The sequence below is a fragment of the Gallus gallus genome, chromosome 1 (assembly GCF_016699485.2).
Source record: "Gallus gallus isolate bGalGal1 chromosome 1, bGalGal1.mat.broiler.GRCg7b, whole genome shotgun sequence".
Lineage (NCBI taxonomy): Eukaryota > Metazoa > Chordata > Aves > Galliformes > Phasianidae > Gallus > Gallus gallus.
Genome location: NC_052532.1, coordinates 185,778,794 through 185,800,816, shown reverse-complemented (window position 1 = coordinate 185,800,816; position 22,023 = coordinate 185,778,794). Strand labels below are relative to the sequence as shown.

At 42.7% G+C, this 22,023-nt stretch overlaps 2 protein-coding genes across 9 annotated transcripts in view; one reads left to right on the top strand and one right to left on the bottom strand.

Moving 5' to 3' along the window:
* DEUP1 (deuterosome assembly protein 1) overlaps window positions 1-22,023 on the top strand; it is a 73,212-nt gene that overhangs the window by 46,182 nt on the left and 5,007 nt on the right. For 7 of the 8 annotated variants that reach the window (XM_040671935.2, XM_040671927.2, XM_040671933.2 and 4 more), the window contains one exon: window positions 21,826-22,015. In XM_040671935.2, the coding sequence (XP_040527869.1) occupies window positions 21,826-22,015 (190 nt within the window). Of the gene's footprint in view, window positions 1-14,631; window positions 18,052-21,825; window positions 22,016-22,023 lie in introns of those variants that run through there. The other variant, XM_040671928.2, reaches the window with a different exon arrangement.
* The window catches only part of SMCO4 (single-pass membrane protein with coiled-coil domains 4), a 28,862-nt gene continuing 14,112 nt past the window's right edge, over window positions 7,274-22,023 (bottom strand). The window contains exon 2 of the mRNA NM_001164340.4: window positions 7,274-8,155. Coding sequence (NP_001157812.1) covers window positions 7,844-8,023 — 180 coding nt within the window. The 5' untranslated portion in view covers window positions 8,024-8,155 and the 3' untranslated portion in view covers window positions 7,274-7,843. The remainder of the gene's footprint in view (window positions 8,156-22,023) is intronic.

The following is a 22,023-nucleotide window of genomic DNA, read 5'->3' as shown; positions in this document are numbered from 1 at the left end:
GCATGCACTCTTAACATAAAGGCTTCAATAAGATAATCTTTATCCTTCAGATTTAGATGTATCGTAACCTCACTATATTACAAAACATTGTACCCTAGACATACTGCAAAATATGCAGTTTTCTTTTGCATAGTTAAATCAAGAGCCTGTTGCAGCTGTATGTTAAGCAAGATATTTTCAATTCTGTGGTATACGAGGGCTAGTAAGTGGAATTATTTCCTTGCAAATATAATCAGCCAAGAGAACTTCTCTAAATTGCACAGAACAAGAATTATAAGGGCTTTTAGCTGTGTCATAGCTCCTAGCATTAAGAGCTTATCTATGCTCTGGTTATTCTTGGCTATAGAAGTAGCCCTTGGGATTCTTGAAATGAGGAGTTTCAGCTTTTGATTTCTTAGGCTGTAAGGCCATGCAGTCCTGTAGGAGGAGCACAAGCAGACAAAGAACAAAGCTACTTTGAAGCCACCTCTATTACCTCTGTTTTGAGACCTATAGATTTTACCTGGACAGAGTCTGATCTCAGGTGCTTTCCATGCTTTACATTAATACTTCAAATTTTTAAATCCCATCCTCAAAAGCACCTTCAAAAGATTTTGATACTGTACTGGTTTGTTGTTTAACTACACTGGAATAGGAAAGAGCCTTCTACTTCAGATGACTTGTGATGAGTCTTAAGAAATGGCCTAAATTCCTTATATTTTTTCCGCAACACAGGGAAACATTATAAAACTGAGTAGAGCTAATTCAACTCCATATGCTAAAAAACTGCATAATGTTGAGATTCCTTTTATTTGCAATTCAAACTGGATTCTATTGCTGTGTAAGCGAAACAAATTACAGACAGTGTTGATGAACCACCAATTTCAGTGAAAGAGATACTGAAAAACTGCTTTCCAGCATGTACTGCTGCCAACTTCCTGGAAAAATCTGGATAAAAATAATACCAGACTGTCAAACAGCTCCAGTATGAGTAAAACAAGTGTTACTGATATTCAAGACCACAGCAGAAATGTAAATTGTCTTTGCAAGAGATATTTCCATTATGACAAAATACACTACATCACACACAAAATACCAAGATTTTAAATACCAGTTTGCAATAAAATCAGTAATGGAAATGAGGGAATCAAAGATTCTTTACAGGAAAACTCAGAAAAATTGCTAGACTCAGCTGGAGGAATGAAGAGTGAATAAAAAGATGATGAAAGGACATTTAAACAGACTAAATATATATCTGTCCTCAATTTAAGGAGAGATGCATCTGGATTTCTTAAAAGAACTAATGAGAAAACTTAGGAACCTCTGTAAATGAAGCTAAATTTTAAGATGGGAAAGAAGAAGCAAAAAGGAAAATGTCTTTCAGAAGGGCAGAAGAAGAGAAAGGGCTATTAGCAGGTTAGCCAGATTCTTTTGCTGCTGCAAGGTTTAAACATGCACAAAGTCAGCATGCTCCAGATCTTCATAGGAATGTGCCTGAGTCCAGTTAACTATCCAAGGATCCTGCTCATGATACGAGTTTGTGTGATTATGTAGAATGAAAGAAATTATCAAAAAATGAGTAAGATTTTCTTTCTAAAGCCTTTTCAGATCTGGCCATGCTCTAAAATTTGGCTAATGAAACATCACAATCAGTTTCAGCTTGGCTTTTGTGTACTACCATATAATTAACCTCTACACGAAAAGCATTGAAAACTGCAAAGCTCTCGTGCCTCAACAGCCTGCTTGTTTTCACCTATACTTCCTGCACAGAGCATATTGCACTGAAAATGTGCTGAGTCAGTACGGATTGAAGTCCTGGCTCTTAACACCTCCTTAACTGAAAGATCACCTTTCTCTTCCATGGCCAAAGTCAGCAGAAGCTGCTAATCTCATAGCACGCATTTGAACAAGGGCCCAATGCTGCTGCAGTCAACTCAAAGCCACACCACAGGTTCTGAGCGGTGCCATCTGAGTATGGCTGCAAAAAGACCTTTGAATCATTAACTGATGAGTAGTATTTCTGAAAGAGAGAAGATGTTATTGGTATTCATACAGTCTTAGGAGTGAAATTCAATGCAGATGCATATTTTAAAATTTTAAATTGATGAAATACTTTGACTGTATTAAAATGTAGAAACTTGCTTGAGCTGGTGAGAGGTTTGTTAAGGAAAATACATATCCCTGATGCTATCATGACTGAAACAGTTTGTACAATATATGGCATTTCACATTACTTGGAAAAAAATTTAAAGAATGATGGACAGCAGAAATAATAAAGTCTGAGAATTATATCCCTGCAAACAGGGATTGGAGATGCATACATATTGCTAAAAGAATAACCGGATGGGTCCAAGGCTATAAATGTCTGAAAGTACCACTAAAAATGAAAAAGAAATGAATTATTAATTGTAAGTTCTTTTGAGAGAACAAGGTGAAACGCTATGGAGCTAAGGATTAGTCAAAACATACGGAAGATTGCTCTTCTACTTTATGAAGAGCTGGCAATGAAAAATTCTTATAAGCTGCTGGACTTCTTTTATGATTTTTCAAAGCTTCACCGAAAAACATTTTTGGCTCTCAGTGGAAAGACTTGTTTTAAATAAAAGAACAGTAGTTCAGAATGCCACCAACCTTTTTTGCTGAAGGAAGAGCAGAGGTCACATCCACACAGTTGCCAACATGTTTCATCGAGGTGCAATTTTGAAATAGTTGGTGTTGGATGAGCTGCCAAGCCATTGCTGCCCAATTCACTTCCCAAAATGCTCTCTAATGGAACAGTAGACTAGAAACATTTAAAAGTTGCTCACATGAGAAGTGGTTATTTAACACATTTTCTTCTTACTTCATTTCTTACTCTCTACTTTTAAGTGTGGGAGATTTAGGAATGGAAGAATGGAATAGGAGCACTGGGGCTGTGGGTACTATGGGATATGCGTACTCATGGGAACACTACAGCCCAGGATGCAAACAGCAGCAAAGCACCACCACATCAATACAAAAAAGGACGAACATGAGAAACCACAAGCACAGTTGTCTTCCTTTTCCAGTGGAAGACTTAAATGATAGCTTTAGCTTATACAGTCCAGACTATCGAGTGCCTACATCTCCATTCTCATCATAGCATGACTGCTTGTCATTCCTGGTTTACCAGTGGTGTAACAGCACAGAATCAAGCCCAACAGCACTCAGTCATTCACAACCAGACTAAACAAAACCAGGGGCAAGGAGAAAGAAGTCATAATCATAGACTGCCTAACGTGGTGAGCCCCAGGTGATATTACTTCCATGGTCTATCATGGCAGTTGTCACAGTTTTATTGCTACAGTCCACCCAGCTGTGTGCCAGGCTCCACCCAGGAGCCACTCCTGCTGCTTTCTGCCTCTGGATCTATCAAAGGTCAGACAGCAGGGTGAGTGCTGTGTGAAAGACCTCAACTGTACCATACAGATCAAGGGAATTACATTCCCACACAGCTTTACAACAATCGATTATATCATTGACATCACTTTTTTTTTTCACTTAAGTCTATGCAAAATAGCTACTCATTACATTTCCTATCAGCTGTCTTGTTCAAGCAAAATTCCTTCTTCCCTAGCAGAGCAGTCTGCTTAGAAAAAGCTAGGTTAAAGATGGCTCATAGCAGAGCCTGTTTGAATTGTTCAGTGCAGGAGTGTTGTGTTCTTTTATCTTTGCTGCGGGGTTCAGATCTCAAGAGTTATTTCATCATGTCTGAGGGACTTTCTAATCACACAGGCACTCTCAAATCTATAAATAGGCTGCAACTTAATGTACCACACTGAAATTCCATCAGTTGATTGAGCAACACCCCTGGACGCTGACAGACTGCACTCAACTCGCACCCCAAACCAACAATCCCATTGCTGTGCTCCTGTTCTCTACTCTTAGCCACAGTGCTAGGGGCCTTCAATCAGATTTATCAATAATGTGTTTGCCCATTTATCCTCTGAGAACCAGTCTCTGTGCAAAGAAAGTCCAAGACCCTCCTGCCACTGAATTGCCTGCAACAGATGTAGAACTTACAGGCTTGGCTTGAATCCATCTACGATCCCAGACATAACAACAAATCCAACACAAGTCCTGGGTTCACAGTTCCCCACCTAAGTACCACAACAAGAATTTTGTAGCTGAAACTTTTCCACCATATACAAATAAAAGTGGCACACAGAAGACAGGATCAGCTAAAGACCTGTACCTATGGGTATGATGAAGACACTAGGTGTGGGAACAGCGGGGTTTCCCTCTGCTGTTGCAGGAGTGTTGGACTGAGACCACATGCCCAATATTCTCCTGGTAAGAAGTGTTTCTGTGATGCATGTCCAAACTCAGATGGAAGTGCAGGCTCCAGTTGACATCTGCTGGAGCTAAGGGTGCATTCAAAACCTGTGCACATACTGTCTAGATACCCAATGAAAACATTATGAAAGAACCAGTCCACTGTATTTCCCATAGGCATTTAAAAGTGCTATTTTCTGACCACCAGGATTTGAATAAACATTCTCTTGAAGTTTGATGAAAACAGAAGACTGATAATATTGATCTCTTTTTCTTCCTTCAGAGCGTGGGCCTCTGTGCCACTTGGTTTGGGGAACTCGGGCCATTTATAACAGAGATGGCCGTCTGCCTATTGTGAGGATACTTGACACAAGTCTTTTTTGCTTAGCACTTTGAAGACATAAATCTCCATTCAAACCCTGACCTCTAAGTGGTTGACTCAGACTTGGATTTATGCTTTGAAAAATTGGTCTTAATAGATTGCTTCTATAACTTGATTTATCAGAAGGCAATGGCAAGTTTATAATGACTTCACCTGATAATGAGCTCTCTTGGAAACCATATCATAAGACACTGCTGAAGAAGTGTCTCTGTGTTTCTGGTAAAATGCTAGTAATAAATCATTCAATTTTGCCCATAAGCTCCTGTATGCTGGGAAACAGTTTGAAATCCTTTTTCTAAAACACTTTTGAAGGCAACTGACACTTGGAGTAATACATACAGTTAAAAAACAGTCATGGTTACACCTTAAGCAGACTTCAGAAGAGTTGACATTTGGGCAACCACCGTTAATTTCTTTCCTGATTACTTCCCTGTGATTTTTGACAGTTTCAGTCTACAGAGGCTTCATACTACTTTTTCACATCTGCATTCTCCTGTACCAGCAAAAGGAAACTTGGTGGAAAATGTCAGAATCCATTCATTGTTTACTAGAGAAAAAAACATTTTTTTTAAGAGTCAAACTGTGAAATCAATTCTAACTTGTGCATAATGAACAGTTCAGAACGTGTAACACTGTTTTCCTCTCAATTAGTGCTCAGTAAAATTGCACATTTCAGGGAACTGAAATATGAAGTCTCTTATTAGCATTAAGCTATAGGTTCATACTAATAAACATTTGGCTCCAAAAAGATGATTATTGTGACCTGAAAAATTTGCGCATGACAAGAGACAAAGGAAGGGCATAAGAAGAAACAGAAATGAAAGATCTAATTAGAGAAGTAATCTTAAATATTATCTAGCCCTGCTGACCTTTTATGTATTTCGTTGTTATCAGCCAGTTAATTGCTCTTATCTGTCACAAACTGAACTCTTGTAGAAAATGAAGGGGAAAAAAAACCAACACCTAATAACGGTTTCAAGAAGGGCTCTGCAAATCTATGAAATAGTTGCTGGGGCTGATAAAAAACCCTACAGGTGGAACTGTCTGAACTAAAGCAGCTACTTAGAGCTCAGGACTTTGGTAAATCCTACAGAGCGAGTATCATAGAACAAAGAGGAGAGGAAGACCTCTGCTAGGAAATGATGGAAGAGAAAGATGAGGAAGAGGAATCTGCGGAAGAGGTCAGGGGAAAGTGCTTCTATTCAAGATGCTCAAGAAACCAAGCACCGTGCAGAATATGCACGTTTGGTGTACACACCCTTTTGTTCACTTCCTCAGGAGCTGATTTTGTTCTAGCTGAACACTTCCTTTCAAAAACAGGCAAACTCTCACATCTCCACTGCAGCCAAATATAAACAGGACAAAATGCACTTGGTGTGGGAGAACAGAAGCAACTAGGGGACAACGCAGACCAAGCAATGACTCTTACAGAGGCATCATTTTGGAGCTCTCCAATTGAAGGAAGCAGCTCACAGAACAGAAGTACAGACAATTTGAGTGCCAATGTATGGCTTGGTAAGCAGAGGGATTCCCCTGCAGATTTTCAGCTGGTCTCCCAGTGGTAAAAACTCTTCTGAATATATGATGACAACCATTTGTCCACATCCTTTGCTGTGCATATATCCCAACTGTGCTGCAGACTGGACGGAAACAAAACAAACCTTAACAGTTTTTCCAAACTCTTTCCTTTAAGCAAATTTTGTATTTCAAAAGCATCCTAGTCTGCAGGGCATGCTTAACTCTGGGTACTATCAGTAGCAGTGACTATCCCAGCATAACTGGGTGGGTATCCCCCTATGAATTGCGTTATTCTGTAGCTAGTCATAATCTCGTCCCACCTGGGGAACGTTTGCCTTAAGACAAAGCCTAACACAGGGAATTTGCTAAGTTTGGTGGGTTTTTTTTGCAAAACAAGTTTGGTCATCCATAGCATTCTGTACAAGAACAATACACTGAGTTAATACAAGAAGCAAGAGTCCAGCCTTCTGCAGGCATGCATGCAAACAGTCCCACTGGCGGCACTGGGACTGCTGAAAGATGGCACCCAACGTAAAGAATGGAGTGGTCTTTGACTTCCTGCCTGAGAGTACTTCCTGCTACACTTCCATACATCACAGCATCAGATTATTTTTTGCTTGGTCTGTATTTTAGCTGCAGTCAAGTATTCTCAAGTTTCCTCCCCCAAGTTTAAGGCCTATTCAGTGCCTTAAAATACTTGGATAAGAAAGGGCTTTAGAACCATATGGAATTACTGAATCACTTAAGTCAGAATGTGACCAGTTTAAGCAATGCTTACATCTCCCTTTAAGTGAAGCAGGTAGGGGGATACCAGAGGAGTGCATCACACTTAAGTAGTGAGATCAGAGATCTAAGACATACTGTCGTTTTTCCTTCCTCTGTGAAAATAAAATTAAAAAAAAAATAACCAAGGGCTGTATCCAAAACCACCTTTTATTGCCACTTTATGGATTTAAATACTTAACACTCATACTGTGTTTATGTAGTTTGTAGTCAGCTACTTCACCAAAAACAGCAGAAATGGTAGAATCTGCTTTCCCAACTTCAGTGGATCCTGAGTATTCACTTTGCACGCACGCATCTCACTGCAAAAAGAAATTCTTTCTGAGTGAAGTATATAGTGTTTAATGAAAAAATTATTACACAATGTAGTCTTTCACAATAAGTCACTTTTTTTTTTTTTTTGCAAAATAAGATTCCAAGTAAGACTTCTCTCTTTTATTCAAAAAATAAATATATCCTTTCTGAATCAAAGTGTTTCATATGACATTAAGTACAAAGAAGAAATGTACTTCTTTGGAAGTTCTGAAATAGACATACAAGAGCTCATGGGAGCAACATTATCCATAACAGTGATAAAAGCTGAAAGCTGTTTTTTACAAATTTATAGCGGAACAGAATTTCCTTCTACAATATAGAACTTCAAACAGATTTAAGAAAACACCATTGTAAAAGTCTGAAAGGCACATGAACTGGACCATAAAACGTACTGGCACATTCACTAATACGTTTTATGTTACATTCCTAAAGAGAAACTGTGGAATCCTAACCAAGAGAAAGACTGAAGGTACCAGCAAGTTCTTTTGTGAAGCATTAAGAGAGGCAGAGAGTTTCTTTTGGCTCTTGATAAAAGTATTAATACCCCAAAGTTACAAGGTCTGAAAAGGTGCATCATTCAGTTGTATTTGGACGAGTCGCTACATAAACAAACACAACAATCAGCAGTACTACGACGGCCAGCGTGGGAAGCACGACCGTGGTGATCTGTTGGCGGGCCTCTTGCATTGCCTGTTTCCTCTCCTTTTTATCTTTGGAGGTCTCTTTTTTGGGCTTTCCTCTTAGCTGCCTCATCCTCCAATTAGGATCTGTTGTTCACCAAAATGGGGGAGCAGAGGGAGCTGAGCTGCAGAGAACAGGCTGAGGTCACTTGAGACCAGGGCTTGAAAAATTCCGTCTCCTTCCAATGGTTGGCTGCACAAGAAACTGCAAGAGAAGAGAGGAAAAAGTATTTTAAACAAAATCAACATATATTACAGTTATTAAAACGACTTGCAGACTCACTGGGTAAAACTTTTACCTAACTGGCACCAACATCTATGGACCTGAATCACAGCATGTTTGTTCACCTCATCAGTAGTGCTTTCCCCACAAGAAACTGCAGCAGCTCACGGTGCGTTATTTGTCCAAGGGCACTGAATTTATCCTGTATCAAGCCAGAAACAAAGTCCAGCACCATACATGTTATCCTCCAAGTCAAACAAGGTAACACAGCTAAAGACTTAACGACCATAATGTCGATGAGCCTTGCATCAACGCAGAGCACAGCTGCCTGTCTGGTAGCCGGCTCCCAACCACGGGCATGCGGCTCCCCACAAATCTGCAGCACCGGGAAGCACACACACACATCCTGTCATCAGGAAAAAACATTCAGCATTTATCACCCACACCTGGTATTTATGGGAATCAGCAGTACTCTAACAGGAAGAAACATAGAGAAAGTGCTGCTTAACTTCTACTTCTGGTTCTGCTGCCATAGAACAAAGTCTAAACTATAGCATGACTCAGTGCTGTCTCTTATTACAGCTGTCATTTTTATATGAAAAAAAATATCTCAAGTGATAATCAGCCTGCTGACAAATCACTGGCTTAGACAAGCAGTCATTAATAAGCTAGCTGCTCTGAAGCATCAGCTACACTGGTTATAAAAGCAAAAGTATCAATCAAGCAATGTTAACAAAAACACTGCTCAATACAAAAGCCTTTATGAGCTAAGGACACTTACTGGATGCTGACACTCACACACCCAAGTGTGTGGGGAAGTTTCCCCCCCCCTCACTGCCCACAGCTGCACACACCACTGACTGCTGGGGAGAAGGAAGAGGCCACCTGAGTGGCTGTGATCCTCCACCACATCCGCTGCTGCTGTGACTGCCCAGCAGCTCTGTGCAGGCCACATGAATACACATTAGGGGGAGTTAAAGCTGCTGGGGTTGCCTCTGTAGCTGTGCTCAAAGTTAACTATGAACTGATGGTTCTCCATCACACTTACATACCAAGAATATAACGTATGAAGTAATTAGTGCATTACTGCAACTGCCTTTCTTCTTGATGCATCATTGTGATGGGTTGCATCAAGAGAAGTGTGGCCAGCAGGTCCAGGGAGGTGATTCTGCCCCTTTACTCTGCTTCCGTGAGACCCCACCTGGAGTACTGTGTTCAATTCTGAAACCCTCAACACAAGAAGGACATGGAGCTGTTGGAGCGGGTCCAGAGGAGGTCCATGAAGATGATCAGAAGGCTGGAGCACCTCCCCTATAGAGACAGGCTGAGAGAGCTGGGGCTCTTCAGCACTGAGAAGAGAAGGCTCCGAGAGACAACACAGCAGCCTTCCAATACCTGAATGGGGCCTACAGGAAAGCTGGGGAGGGACTTTTTATAAGGGCAGGTAGTGACAGGACGAGGGGAAATGGCTTTAAACTGGAAGAGGGTAGATTTAGACTAGATAGTAGGAAGAAATCCTTTGCTATGAGGGTGGTGAGACACTGAAACAGGTTGCCCAGAGACACTGTGGATGTCCTTCCGGGAAGCATTCGAGGCCAGGCTGGATGAGGCTTTGAGCAACTGGGTCTAGAGGGAGGTGTCCCTGCCTATAGCAGGGGGGTTGGAACTAGATGATATAAAAGGTCCCTTTCAATCCAAACCATTCTATGACTCTGTGATCATAGAACATTACATTACAAGTCAATGTCAACGAATTGTCTTATGGTTGCCTTAAAAAAGAAATGGTTTTCACTGAAAGTGGGATGCATTCTGTTGTTATCACTCAACCCTGTCAATCAGACAACAAAACCAGACTAAATGCTCATATACAAAACAAAAATCCCCACCTACCAGCTGAGTGCAACTACAGAAATGTTTGCATCCTTTCTCATAACAGCAATCTGCCTGCTGTGAATCTTATCCAAGGGTAGGTTGAACTTACAGAAATGACCAAACTATCAGAATGATCTCATGGTATTGGGTCAGTACTTCTGTTTTCCTACAGACCTGCCTGGATGCCATCTAAGCAAACAAACAAACCAGCCACTGAGCAGACAGGACCTCTGCATGCAGCTAATTCTTCTGGTCTTATTCTCTGCAAACACAACCCAGTCTCCAAGGCAAACAGCTCACTTCAGTTTTCACAAAGCATAAATGGAAAATTTCAGTGACTGGGATGGCTCTCAAAAGAGAAGACAAAAAGTTCAAGTCTTAAAAAAACATGGATTCCTTCTGCAAGCTGTAGCATTAGAACTGCAATACAAGACATATTTAGAGAGACCAGAAGTGGTCAATGAACTTCATAATGGAGAGACATAGGAACTGGATGGAGCAAATACACACAACACACTGTTCCAGTCTGTTTAAACAAACAGGACTACTCGATTACTAGATGTTAACTCTCTTTCAGCAAATCCTCAGCTCTCTTATGGATCCAGGGAGAGTCTTCAGCATTTCACCTTCTATAAACTGTGCCATTGTGGTTTCTTTTCAGTCTTTGATTTCTTCTGGCAAAACCCAAGTCTTCTGCTTACTCTTTCTGTTTCCATTTGCCTCCTGCTCTGGTCACAAGCTTTGTTACCTAACTCTAAACCACTAAGCAGAATAAAGCTTTACATTTGTTCCCGGGACAACTAGATTTGCAGAGCATCAGTATTTTCTTATTGTTTTCTGTCTCCACTGTTAGCATACATCAGTGGGTTTTATATCTGGATTACTCACATGACCTAAGAAGTGATGGACAGTAAAATCCCTCAGGACTCATTGCGTACCATAGTAACAAACAGGAGTTGCCATGAAACCAGTCTCTCAAACAAGAAATGTATGCCTTGCTCTACACAGCATCACTTGCTACCCAGACATTAAAAACATTAAGTCTCTTTTGACAGAATATCTCATTCTCAGGCAAAATTATACCAAGTTAATTACATACACCAGCTAACATCTGATGGCTTAGAACATAAAGCCTTCCCGCAAATGTCAACACCACTTGAGTTGCAAGCTGATGCTCTCCAGTTTGGGAATCTGGCATCAATCCCAAACGCTTCCAGTAGATTGGGTTACTTGGCTTTGGTACAGGCAGAGATGGACTTGCACAGAAACAGGCCCAGTTTTGTAGGTAGATGCGCCTTAGGGTTCATCTTAATTGAACCATAAAATGGAAGCAGGGAATCTCTGCAAGTTGCTGCCAGGCTCCCGCTGCCATTTGGAGCCCAGATGCAAGGCCACAATCACAAAGTTACTGCAGCAGACAGCACTCACTCGCAGGAAAGGTCCAGGATGTAGCACCTGCTGGTATATTCCTGTTGACATGAAACAGCACTTTAAAAAGTGCTCCACTGCAATAAGACAAAATTCTGGAACCTATGTTGTGCAAGCAGAGTAAGAACCATCCCCGTCTGCTTCCATGTCTCTCACCAAGGACTTCAGTGGGAGGCACGTGACTGTTCAGTTATGGACGTGAAGGAGCAGATACGGAAAGAGCAGACAGTTTCAGCCAAGCAAGTCAGTGCCAGAGCCAGGATGGCAGCCTCAAGATCTCACTAGCAGGAAGAAGTGTGCACAGCCCATGAGAGTAAATCTCATGTTTCTGAGCTCTGTCCTCCTTTGTCCCGTAATCACCTTGTTTGCTCACTGGAAAGGCCAAATTCAGACAAGGAGAAGAAGGAAATAATATAGCACTGGCTGTGATTAACAAGCTAGTTACCACTGCCTCTTTAAAATATCTCAGGTCAAGTCACTATCAGAAGGGCAATTAGAAGGTGACAGCTTATGGGTACTACAATCTTGTGTGAGCTCATTTCCAAGCTCAGAGAGCAACTCATTCTACAGAAGAGTTGGAAACTCACCTTTTCTCCTCAAACAGAAGTTGAAAGAAAGTATTCTTTCCATTCCCAGTCATCCCTGACAGGAGAGGGCTAGCTGCTACACCTTGTATGCATCCCTAAAGCTGCTTCCCATTGCTAGCAGCTGCTCAGCTCATCCCAAGCTCCTGCCAAGGCTGGCAGTGAACACCAAACTTGTTCAACTACTGCTTTTACTGGTCAGTGACTCCCTTATCTGGGACATTTGTCTGAACAGCAACAGAAGGGATTAACGCAGTCTAGCAGAAGTGGAATATCAACAACCCACAACAGCCTGACAGTAGTCTACAACATCATCTTTCTTTTATGGAATTCCATGGGGTGATGCGTTTTGGTTTTTTTAAGTCCACTGTAGCAAAGTTACCCCCCAGAAGCAGGAACCTGATGGCTTGATTGCCACGTCAAGAAAGCACAGGCTGGATATAGTTGTTTGGAACGTCCATTCCACAGAGACTGGCCATCCAACCCTGCAGTGCTCCAGCCTAGCACTGAGAAGCTAACGTTTTGAGCAGAACAAAAGCTTCAAAGTCCAAGCTGCTGAAGACAAAGCTAAAAATGTCATTCTTCAACACAATAGAAACTCACAAAGTTAGCACCCCGCTCAAAGTTTAGCTAGTGCAATTGCACGCCTCCCTGTCCATCATCCAAATTGCTTTTTATATATATAGAAATGCTCTTCATTATAACCCCTGGATTAAGTTATTCTGAACTGTTTTGCAGAGCCGACCTCAAAATCTAGGAGCACAAATGATTAGACTTACCAAAGTTACTCCTATCAGCGCTGATGCATTTTGCAGCACCTTCAAGCAGCCAAATATGGGTAAGCAGAGGTAGTAGTGAAACAAGGGAACTTCCAGCCTTCAAAATGCAGTGAAAACCCTCCAACCAGACTTTACAGCAATCTGTAGTCTCCTTTTGTTGTAAAATTAAGGCTAACCACAGTGATCTGCTGTTCATAGCTCCTCACATTGCCCGGGGCTACTCCTGGGAGCCAGGGAAGGCACAGCTGACTGCCTCCAGCCACACTAACGCTGCTGGGCATCGCTATGTGGGATCTCCTACAAGTAACACATGCACAGAAGGTTTCATTTAGCTGCACTCAGTGTAATCACACGTCTAGACATCTGAAGAACTTACTATCATCAACATCACAGCATGAACTTATTAACCACCTTAAGCTGAATAATTTCTCACCAAATCCCGCATTACAAGCATTTGCAAACCACTTTGGATTAACCTGGTCCCTGGATCATGTACTGACACCATCATGTTTCTGGAACTGCAAAATATCTTGAAGTTCAAGCAATCCAACAAGAATTAATTTTTATCATTTAAATTTTCCCCTGGGACAATGTGTGTTACTGAGACATTAAAAACAAACAACAGAACAGCAGCTGTATGCATGTTGCTTGTCAGCAGTAGGGAAAAAGGACACAAGATCAATATGCAGACAACACTCCTCAGATTATTGTAGTGTTGAAAAGCCTCTAAAACTTGTAGTTCAAAGAGTCATAAAATCATTTAGGTTGGAAACAACCTTCATGATCACCAAGTCCAACCACCACCTAACACATGTCCGCCACTAAAACATGTTACCTAATGCCATATCCCTATGTCTTAAATACGACCTGGGTTAGGGACTCCACCTCCGCCTTGAGCAGCACTTTCCAACCCCTGACCTCCTTTTTCGTGAAGAAATTCTTCCTGATATCCAATCTAAGCCTCCCTTGGCACAGTTTGAGGCAGCTTACTCACACTCTGTCGCTTGTCACCTCAGAAACCAGACCAACATTAGGACACATCAGCATGGCAAGTAAGTTGAGGGAGAGCTCGAACCACCAAACCTACCATCTTGTTCCTTATTTGAGTTACCAGGCTCGTTACTTGAGGGCCCAGCAGCAGCCAGAGCCACTGTGAGCAGGCTGAAGCACGAGCTGAGTGCCAGACATGGAGAGAGGCCACCAGCACAAGGAGGTAGCAGCTCCTGGCAGAGATGAAGGAAGTGTGACACGGACCCAGCCAGCCAGTTGGCTGAAATAATGGCGCTCAGTTCTGCCTTAATTAATGTCTAGCTGTTGCCTAGACCCCGCTTTATTTCCTGTCTTTGAAACCACACCAGTGATTATTTTTTTTTAATGATTGAACCATGTGTAACATTGTCTTACAAGCTCTGGGTAAAATTTGATAAAAGCCTTATTTTAGACCTCCTATGGAGCACAGATTTACTCCATAGCTGATTTTACCTCAAGGTGAAATACCACATTTTGGATAGGAATTCACTTTCCTGAAGCTCTAAGGTCTGGCCATCACTAAAGCAGCATCAGCAAGGTCACCAATTTCTGATGGATTTGGCCAGCTTACAGATGCAGCTAAATGGGAATTTAAAAAAGCCGGACATCATCCAGAAGGAGCTTGGGGCAGATTTACAAAGGGAATGCTGTGCTCAGAGCTGTGGATTGGGTCTCCAGAGACCTCAGATCCACACGCAGCCTTTCCTGCCATCCAGGCAAAGGTCCAGCTCTGCCATTGGTTTCTCTTGTGCTTCACTTTTTGCAGGTATATCTTCCCTGCAGAACGCCGTCAGTCCTTCAGATAGCCACAACCTGGGCGTGGACTTGGGCAAGCACAGGACCAGCACTAAGCTCCCACAGGGTCTGCTATCCAACACACCTGGCACCTCACGCCCTGAGGGCCTGGCTCCAAAGAGTGGGCTTCCAAAAAAAGCCTGACTGTAACAGCTTCTATCCAACTGCAGCAGTTACTGTCCAGCACCGTTACAAACTGCTTTCGGGGATGATTATTACACTTTTTATACGCTAAATGTAAAGAGATGGTTAAAAAGTCTTCATTATGTGACAGGCTCCAAAGGAGCACAATGTTCTGTGCAATCACTTGTGTGGAAGACAAAGATGGATAGAGCAGGGATTTGCCAACATGACTGAAACAGCTGAACCCTAAAGAGCAAGTCTGCCCAGAAGGTTACGGTAACACTTTAATCCCAACCACATCCTCCCTCCCTCCCCCACAGCCACTTCCAGCAGCACAAAAGCAGCCTCCTGGCAGAGGGAATATTCCAGCTGCAGGACAGTTCCTTCAGGCACTGAAGCTCTGTGGGACCATTATCACAGAGAAACAAGGGTTACCTGCTTAAAAAATAAACTTTTAATTTGTACAAGGTGTCCCCTTAATGCAACAAGAGCAACTGAAGCCAGAGAGGAGTCTTTGGGTAGAGCTCACCGTGACACGAGTAACTTCTGCTGCTGTGCTATCAGATGCTCTGAGTCACGCAGCCCAGTGCTTTTCAGCAGACGTTACAGAGCCGAGTGGAAGCACAGCTGAAGATAATGCTGGGAATGTTACATTTCAAACCTTCGTGTTATGGTGACACTGTCATCATTTCAGACAGCACTAAGAACGGAGAAAAGCATTAAGAGGGAAATTGTTGCTCTGTGAAAAATGGATTTTCACATTACTGCATGAAGCCATTCTTAACACTGCAAGAATTTACCTCAGTCTATTTCACCGTAGCAAAGAATGATGATTAACAAATCCAAGCAACTCTGTTTTCAAGGGTAAAGGCTTTTAATTACACACATAATGACATGGAACTATCAAGTCGCTGTCTGAAGTCACTTTATTTTTTATTGAAGGTGCTTGGCTTTTTTTTCTCCATATTACAGACTGAATCTGAATTGACCCATCATTACTGCAGCATCACATTTACTGTAAATGTAGCTTTGAGAGTCTCCAAACTACTCACAGCATTTGGAAAATATAAGCCATCATCGAATACTGCTAGAAAGTCAGAGATTGCAAGGCTGTCAAAGCAAAAAGCCACTTCAGTATGGTTTTCACTATTCTGAGGACTTGGATACAACCAGTAATCTGTACTAGAAGCAAAAAGCCATGGATTTCTGCATCTGCAAAGCTAAAGTTAAACAGAGCCAAGGTGATGGTATTTCAGCACATCCAGCGTTGCAGAGCAATCCAATCTGCCCTGCATGCAGCATAGAAGCATGAAGTGAATGGAGTAAAAAATAAGTAGGCAAGTCCTCTTGCACTATGAACAAGTGGGCAACAAGTAATATTTGTAGATAAACAATCAGTATCAAGACAACTTTTGCAACAGGCAATCTGATGAAGGAATGGAACTAACACTTCCTGAAAGCAAACGGGTCATTTCTATCACTGCGTGAATTCAGTTCCCAGGGGGGCTTCTAAAGAAAGCCTCACCATTTTCTATCTATGCAGCCACAGACGATCTTGCACGTAAATGCAGCAAAGCACAACAGCCAGCATATGACTTCATATTGTGTGTTTGCTCAGCTGTTTTCCTAAAAACGAATTTTCTCAGCTGTTCCTGACAATAATCTCTTGGATACAAAACATGTATCTTCCCGTTGTGCTAATAGAAATTCAGACACTTTCTAAACAGCCACATTAAATAAATAAAGCAGTCACCAGTGCCAAACTCCCTGGAATTCGCTGATTCACTCCCAGCACTTGGCCTCTGATGGAGTGCAGCACAAGGAGTAGAGCATGAACGTATCATCTGTGTTTTCCAACGGTGCTGCATTGGGGCCGTGAGCCCACTGAGACCTGGGCTGTCACTGATAACTGAATGCCACAAACAGAACTGTCACCACAGGGCCACAGCTCTCCTCCCTGGGCTGCTGATGACCTAGATGGGAAATTCTCATTTCCGATGTGCCGGCATGTGTTCAGCTTGTTACTTCTCCAATTCAAACTACTGTGAGACAGCATCGCTATAAACATGTTTGAAACAGAGCCCTAAGACACAGCGGGCAGAGCGCCCACGAGTCTGAAGGCTGATGTTACAGTTTGGTAATGCAAACATGGGAGCTGAGCAACTGTCACTGCTTTTCATTTTAATTCTACTGTCATTAAAACTGTGGCACTGACAATTCAGTCCAAGCTAAAACTTGGCAGGAAAAAAAAAATCCATGGCCACAGCAAGAACGGATTGTTAAGCCTAAAAACATACAAAGCCCCAGGCTAGGGGAGCATGGTGTGGCAGTGGAGCTGTGTGTGTGGAGGGGAGCAATGGATTCTTATTGACAGGTGAGGAAAACTGGACAACAGCTCCCAAGATACCGGGACAATATCTTCAAACCGTATCGAGACGACCCAAACACACTGGATTCCAACTTACTTGTGCAGCAATCGCTTCAGGAGGCACGAAGGGAGATCTCCCCCTTCTAGTTCAAGTTACAGAACTACCTGCAATAGCAGAGAGTAAGACAGATGTGTGTTGGGCTCCTGAGACCGCCCCCCAAGGCAGTCCTGCAGGAGAGAACAGGCAGCACTGCACTGACAGCGGAGCTCGTGGCATTATAAAGTCTTTTGGAGGTATTTGCAGATTTAAAGCCAAGTGGACGTAACACCAGAGCCTGCTGAACAAGGGGTTGTGATCTCAAACTCACTCCCTTCACGGCTTGTTTGAAGTTCTGGTTTTCCAAGCTTTTCTTGGCACAGATGGGTTTTCGGTAGCAGGCTGAGGAAAGCCTGCTGGCGCTGCGCCTGCCTTTCCCTGCTTGTCCACGCGCCAGGGGAGGACTGCGTGACAGTGGAGATAAAGTAAACCACACAGAAGTACACCCAAACACAACTGCCAAAGCGGGTGCCTGTGTTAGGGGGACCACTTTCAAAGTGCATCCATCTCCCCAGGAAAGGGGACTCCCTCAGCTACTTGTTCCCAAGCAGGGCACGTGTTTGCAACCTTGTGCAGAAGTGGCACGGCCAATTTCATTTCTACTTCTGTGGCCTTTTGCACGCCCTTCTATTTGATCTGGGTAATCATCAGCGAATGAAATAAAAGCCACCTTCATTAGAACAGCACCACTGGGAGGGCCGGGACTTCCCCTGGCAGCCAGAAATTGACGCTTTGCCCAAATTCCTTTCAAATGACAGAAATGTTCTCACATCAATGTGACAATCAGGACACCTTTCTTGGGGGGGGGGGGAAGGGAAAGATAAGAAATGAGGCTTGCAACAGAGGACGGGTGTGGAGTTTTCTCTTCCTATCACCGGTCTCATTAAAATCTCATTCTGTTTACTTCCCATCTGAAACCTGAAGTCTTATTACATTTCACTAAACAATCCCACAGTATTATAAAGCAGCAGGCTCCCCTGCCATGATTGATAGACTGTGTTTGCAATTATTTAAGGAGAAGGCACATAATTACATACAGCTGGATTAGGCTGATCAAATCCCTGTTAGTGTCTGTCAATTTACACATAATAGGACTGTGTGACACTAATGTAAACTAATTCAAATGCAGAAAGTTTAATTAAGACAAAGGAAAAGGAAAAAGGAAAAAGGAAAAAGGAAAAAGGAAAAAGGAAAAAGGAAAAAGGAAAAAGGAAAAAGGAAAAAGGAAAAAGGAAAAAGGAAAAAGGAAAAAGGAAAAAGGAAAAAGGAAAAAGGAAAAAGGAAAAAGGAAAAAGGAAAGGAATACAAGGACAGAAAGAAGTTTTGCACAGTCCAACCAAAGGGGGTTTCCCAGCAAAGCCATCCCCTAAGCACCAGCCGCCTTCTGCCTCTGCAGCACTGGTTCTGGCACCACCTATGCATGTAATCCTATTTGCAATCCTACTTGCGGGAGTTTCCGTCAGCTAAAAACTTAGAAGCAAAAGCAAACAGCGTGGAGCAGTGTGCGTAATGGAAACAAGCAGGGGCACTCAAAGAATATCTCACAAGTTCCTTTACAGCATTCAACAAACAGCTATGGGTTCAATGCTGTAATTCAGCCAGCAGTAAGTGCAAGCGACCTTCTAGAACATTCAGCAACACCAGAACTTTATATACCCTACGTAACAGTGTATAAGCACAGGGATGCAACAGAATTGCTAACCACAGCTAAAATATATCAATCTATCATATATCATGGCACACAAACCACTTCAGAGCCGGTAAGACCATATGTGCAGTCCCAAGGAGATCCTGGGTGGAAGCCAGGAATCTTGTTATCATCAGCAGAACTTCACTTTCCCCCCTTCACACAGCAATGACTTCACCTGTTCTGCATGTGTACGTACTTCACTTCCATTTCTAAGGCAGGTCCTTCACTGTCTGTGCAACAGCCGTGCCTTTCCCAAAGGAGGAGATGAGAAGGGTGCAGAAGCGACGCTGTGGCCCAGCAGAAGTCACCTCTACCACCAATCCTGCCAGTGCTGCAGCACAGCAGCAGGTAGGATCCAGCATCTCACATAGGCCAGTTCACTGATCCCAGCAGCAACACCTGATTTCCCCACACTGCAGTTTCCTCGTACGCTCCCTGCCAAATTCAATCAATTTGAGCATCTCATTAAAGACCAAAAAAAAAAAAAAATCACTGATTTTGATTCATTTTTAATGGTTTCTCTGCTCGTTGAGCCTGCTGCTCCAATCTGGTCTACAAGACCATTTGTTAGCTGCCCTGCTCAGCCACCTCTTCGTGGAGGTGCTGCAGTGCTTCCAGAGTTGTAGAAAAAGCTGAGGGACACACAGGATCCTCACTAAAGCCTTATCCAAAAAGACAGCAAGAATTCTGAACGAATCCGTTTCCCAACCATGAACGTTTCCTACAGAATCGGTTTTTGTCAACAGGGGGAAGGGCCAAAAGGAAACAGGGAAAAACTTTTTAAACACAGGCAATTCCAGAAAGGATTAGAGTGCAATCTGTTGGAAAACAGATTAAAATGCCACACTTCATTAAAACTGTGCAAAAAATTAAGCCCTCCACTGTTCAATCACATCCGTGCACAGCTCTCAGTCAACCTCTCCATGTGAGGGATGAATTGCTGCAAGATAACCCTCCTGAGCAAGTCCATCAGTTATTCTAGTTTACATTCTGCTTTCTTTGGCAGCACAGCTATTTTAAGTCGCCCTCCTAAGCCAGCGCCGCTGGTAATTTTTCTTTTCTGTTCCTCTGCAATTCTTCAAAGCATCATAAAGGCAAATTTAATAAGCACCTCAATTTGTATTGCTTTCTATTTATAATGCTGCAAGCACCTGCTGCTGCTGCTGAGATCTAAGTAGGTATCCTTCTTACTTTGTATAGATTAATTCACATTAATCTCAATAGCTCCACCTTTTAGAGCAATTTCAAGAAACATTCCTCCAAGCTGTTGGGTTTGTGGGCTGTTTTTTTGTTGGTGGTGGTGTTGGTTTGGTTTTTAAACATTTTTATCGAGATCCAACTGACTTGAGAATACAATTCCTTTCTTTTCATTGCTCACATCTGCCACATTTGGTAGGGCACCTTCTGGAGCACTCAGTCCAGTAGACCCTCTCTTCAGCACAATAGCAGGCACACAACAATGAAAACACTTCGGGTTGTACCCTGAGCCTGTAACGGTGTAAATGGCAGCATTAGGACACATGGATGGTTTGGGAACTGTGCATGTGCAGGGCATGGGTGCCCACAATCCAGGAGACAACAGGTTTGACCTTATCCCCAGTGGGGGATATTTTAGCTTTTTATCTTACCAAGGTGCCTGCAGAGACCAAGTGGCAGCTAAGGCTTTGCAGCACAGAAACCCCCTTTCATTGTCTAGAAACCCACTTCCAGAGGCTGAGAAACCACTGACCCATCCTCCACTGCTTACAGTGTTAGTGGCTGCAGCCCAGAGCCCTGAGCTGTGGGCATCCTCTCATCTACAGCATCAATGCTGATCCCTCTTGCTGTTATTTCATTTAGTAAGAGCATAGAGAAGAAGTTTAACACCACTGGGGGGGAAAAAAACAACAGTGTAGAACAAGGAGGTGAGTAGGATACTGGGTCTGGACAGAAAGAGCAAGAAAGCCCCCACTGTGCAGGAGCAAATGGGAAGGGGAAGGAAAAAACACGCACAGAAGAAAGAAAGTTGTATGGTAGTGAAAGAAAGGCTAAAAGAAGTGGATGGGAGAGCCAATTTGTGAGAGAAGTCAGACTTCAGTTACCATTCTCATCTCCACACCACGTTGCTGCACTCTCAGCAGCTGGCGCGTGAGGTTTGTAATTCTCACCCATCTCCTGCCTATGTGTTTAGGTGCGATATTGCACGCTTCTCTGCAACCTGCCAAGAGATCTCTCAGAAGACTTCACAGGGCGTTCTGAGCAGAATTTCATCTTAGGAGCAACTTGTAATGCTTCGTACTCTGCTCCATAGGGATGCTGTGCTATTTGTCTCTCTGCAGTCTTTAATATGGGCCAGGCCTTAGAGCTGAACAATTTTAAGTGTTCCTATTAAAAATCCTGCATCTTTCTCCTTGGAAGAATGTTCTGACGATGTTTGTAACCATCCCGGTTTTACAAAGGTTGCTGTTAGCTTCATGAGACTGTAAATCTTACGCATCTACATTTGTATGAACTTTTAAAAACTGCTTTTAACTGCACTTGTTGAAAAATTAAGGCTTCTGTAACCTTCATGCATTCTCACCCTCTGCCACAACAATTCGTACCGTAAGAGGAGGTTCTGAACTTGAGCAACAACTGTATCCAGCAAATCAGCTATAAGCAGACATAGTAGAGATGCTCCACAATTCCAAGCTGATAGCTAATCATGATTTTTGCCTTCCAAGCAAATAGGACAGCTTAAAACAGCAAACACTGCTCTATCTACCCATCCATAAATTAAGAGTGACAATAACAGATTATTACTCATTCACTCAGAGCGTTTGTTTGGCCCTGAGAGAACTGGCTTTACTCCAAGAGCTGGCAAACCCTGGTTAATGTACATGTAAATGTGTTATTTCTCTTGGTGTAGGCAATTTCACAGAACGAAATACCGAATTACAGATGACCTCAGTTTTCCTGCTGATGCCTGCTTGGGACGTGGGGCTGCTGAAAGCTTTTGGGAGCTTCTTCATACCGAGTCACCACGGAAAAGCCACTGCTTCTTTGCAGAGTGAAACAATTTCTCTGAGGAAACATGAAAGCTCTGACTTCTCCATGAGGTAAGTTG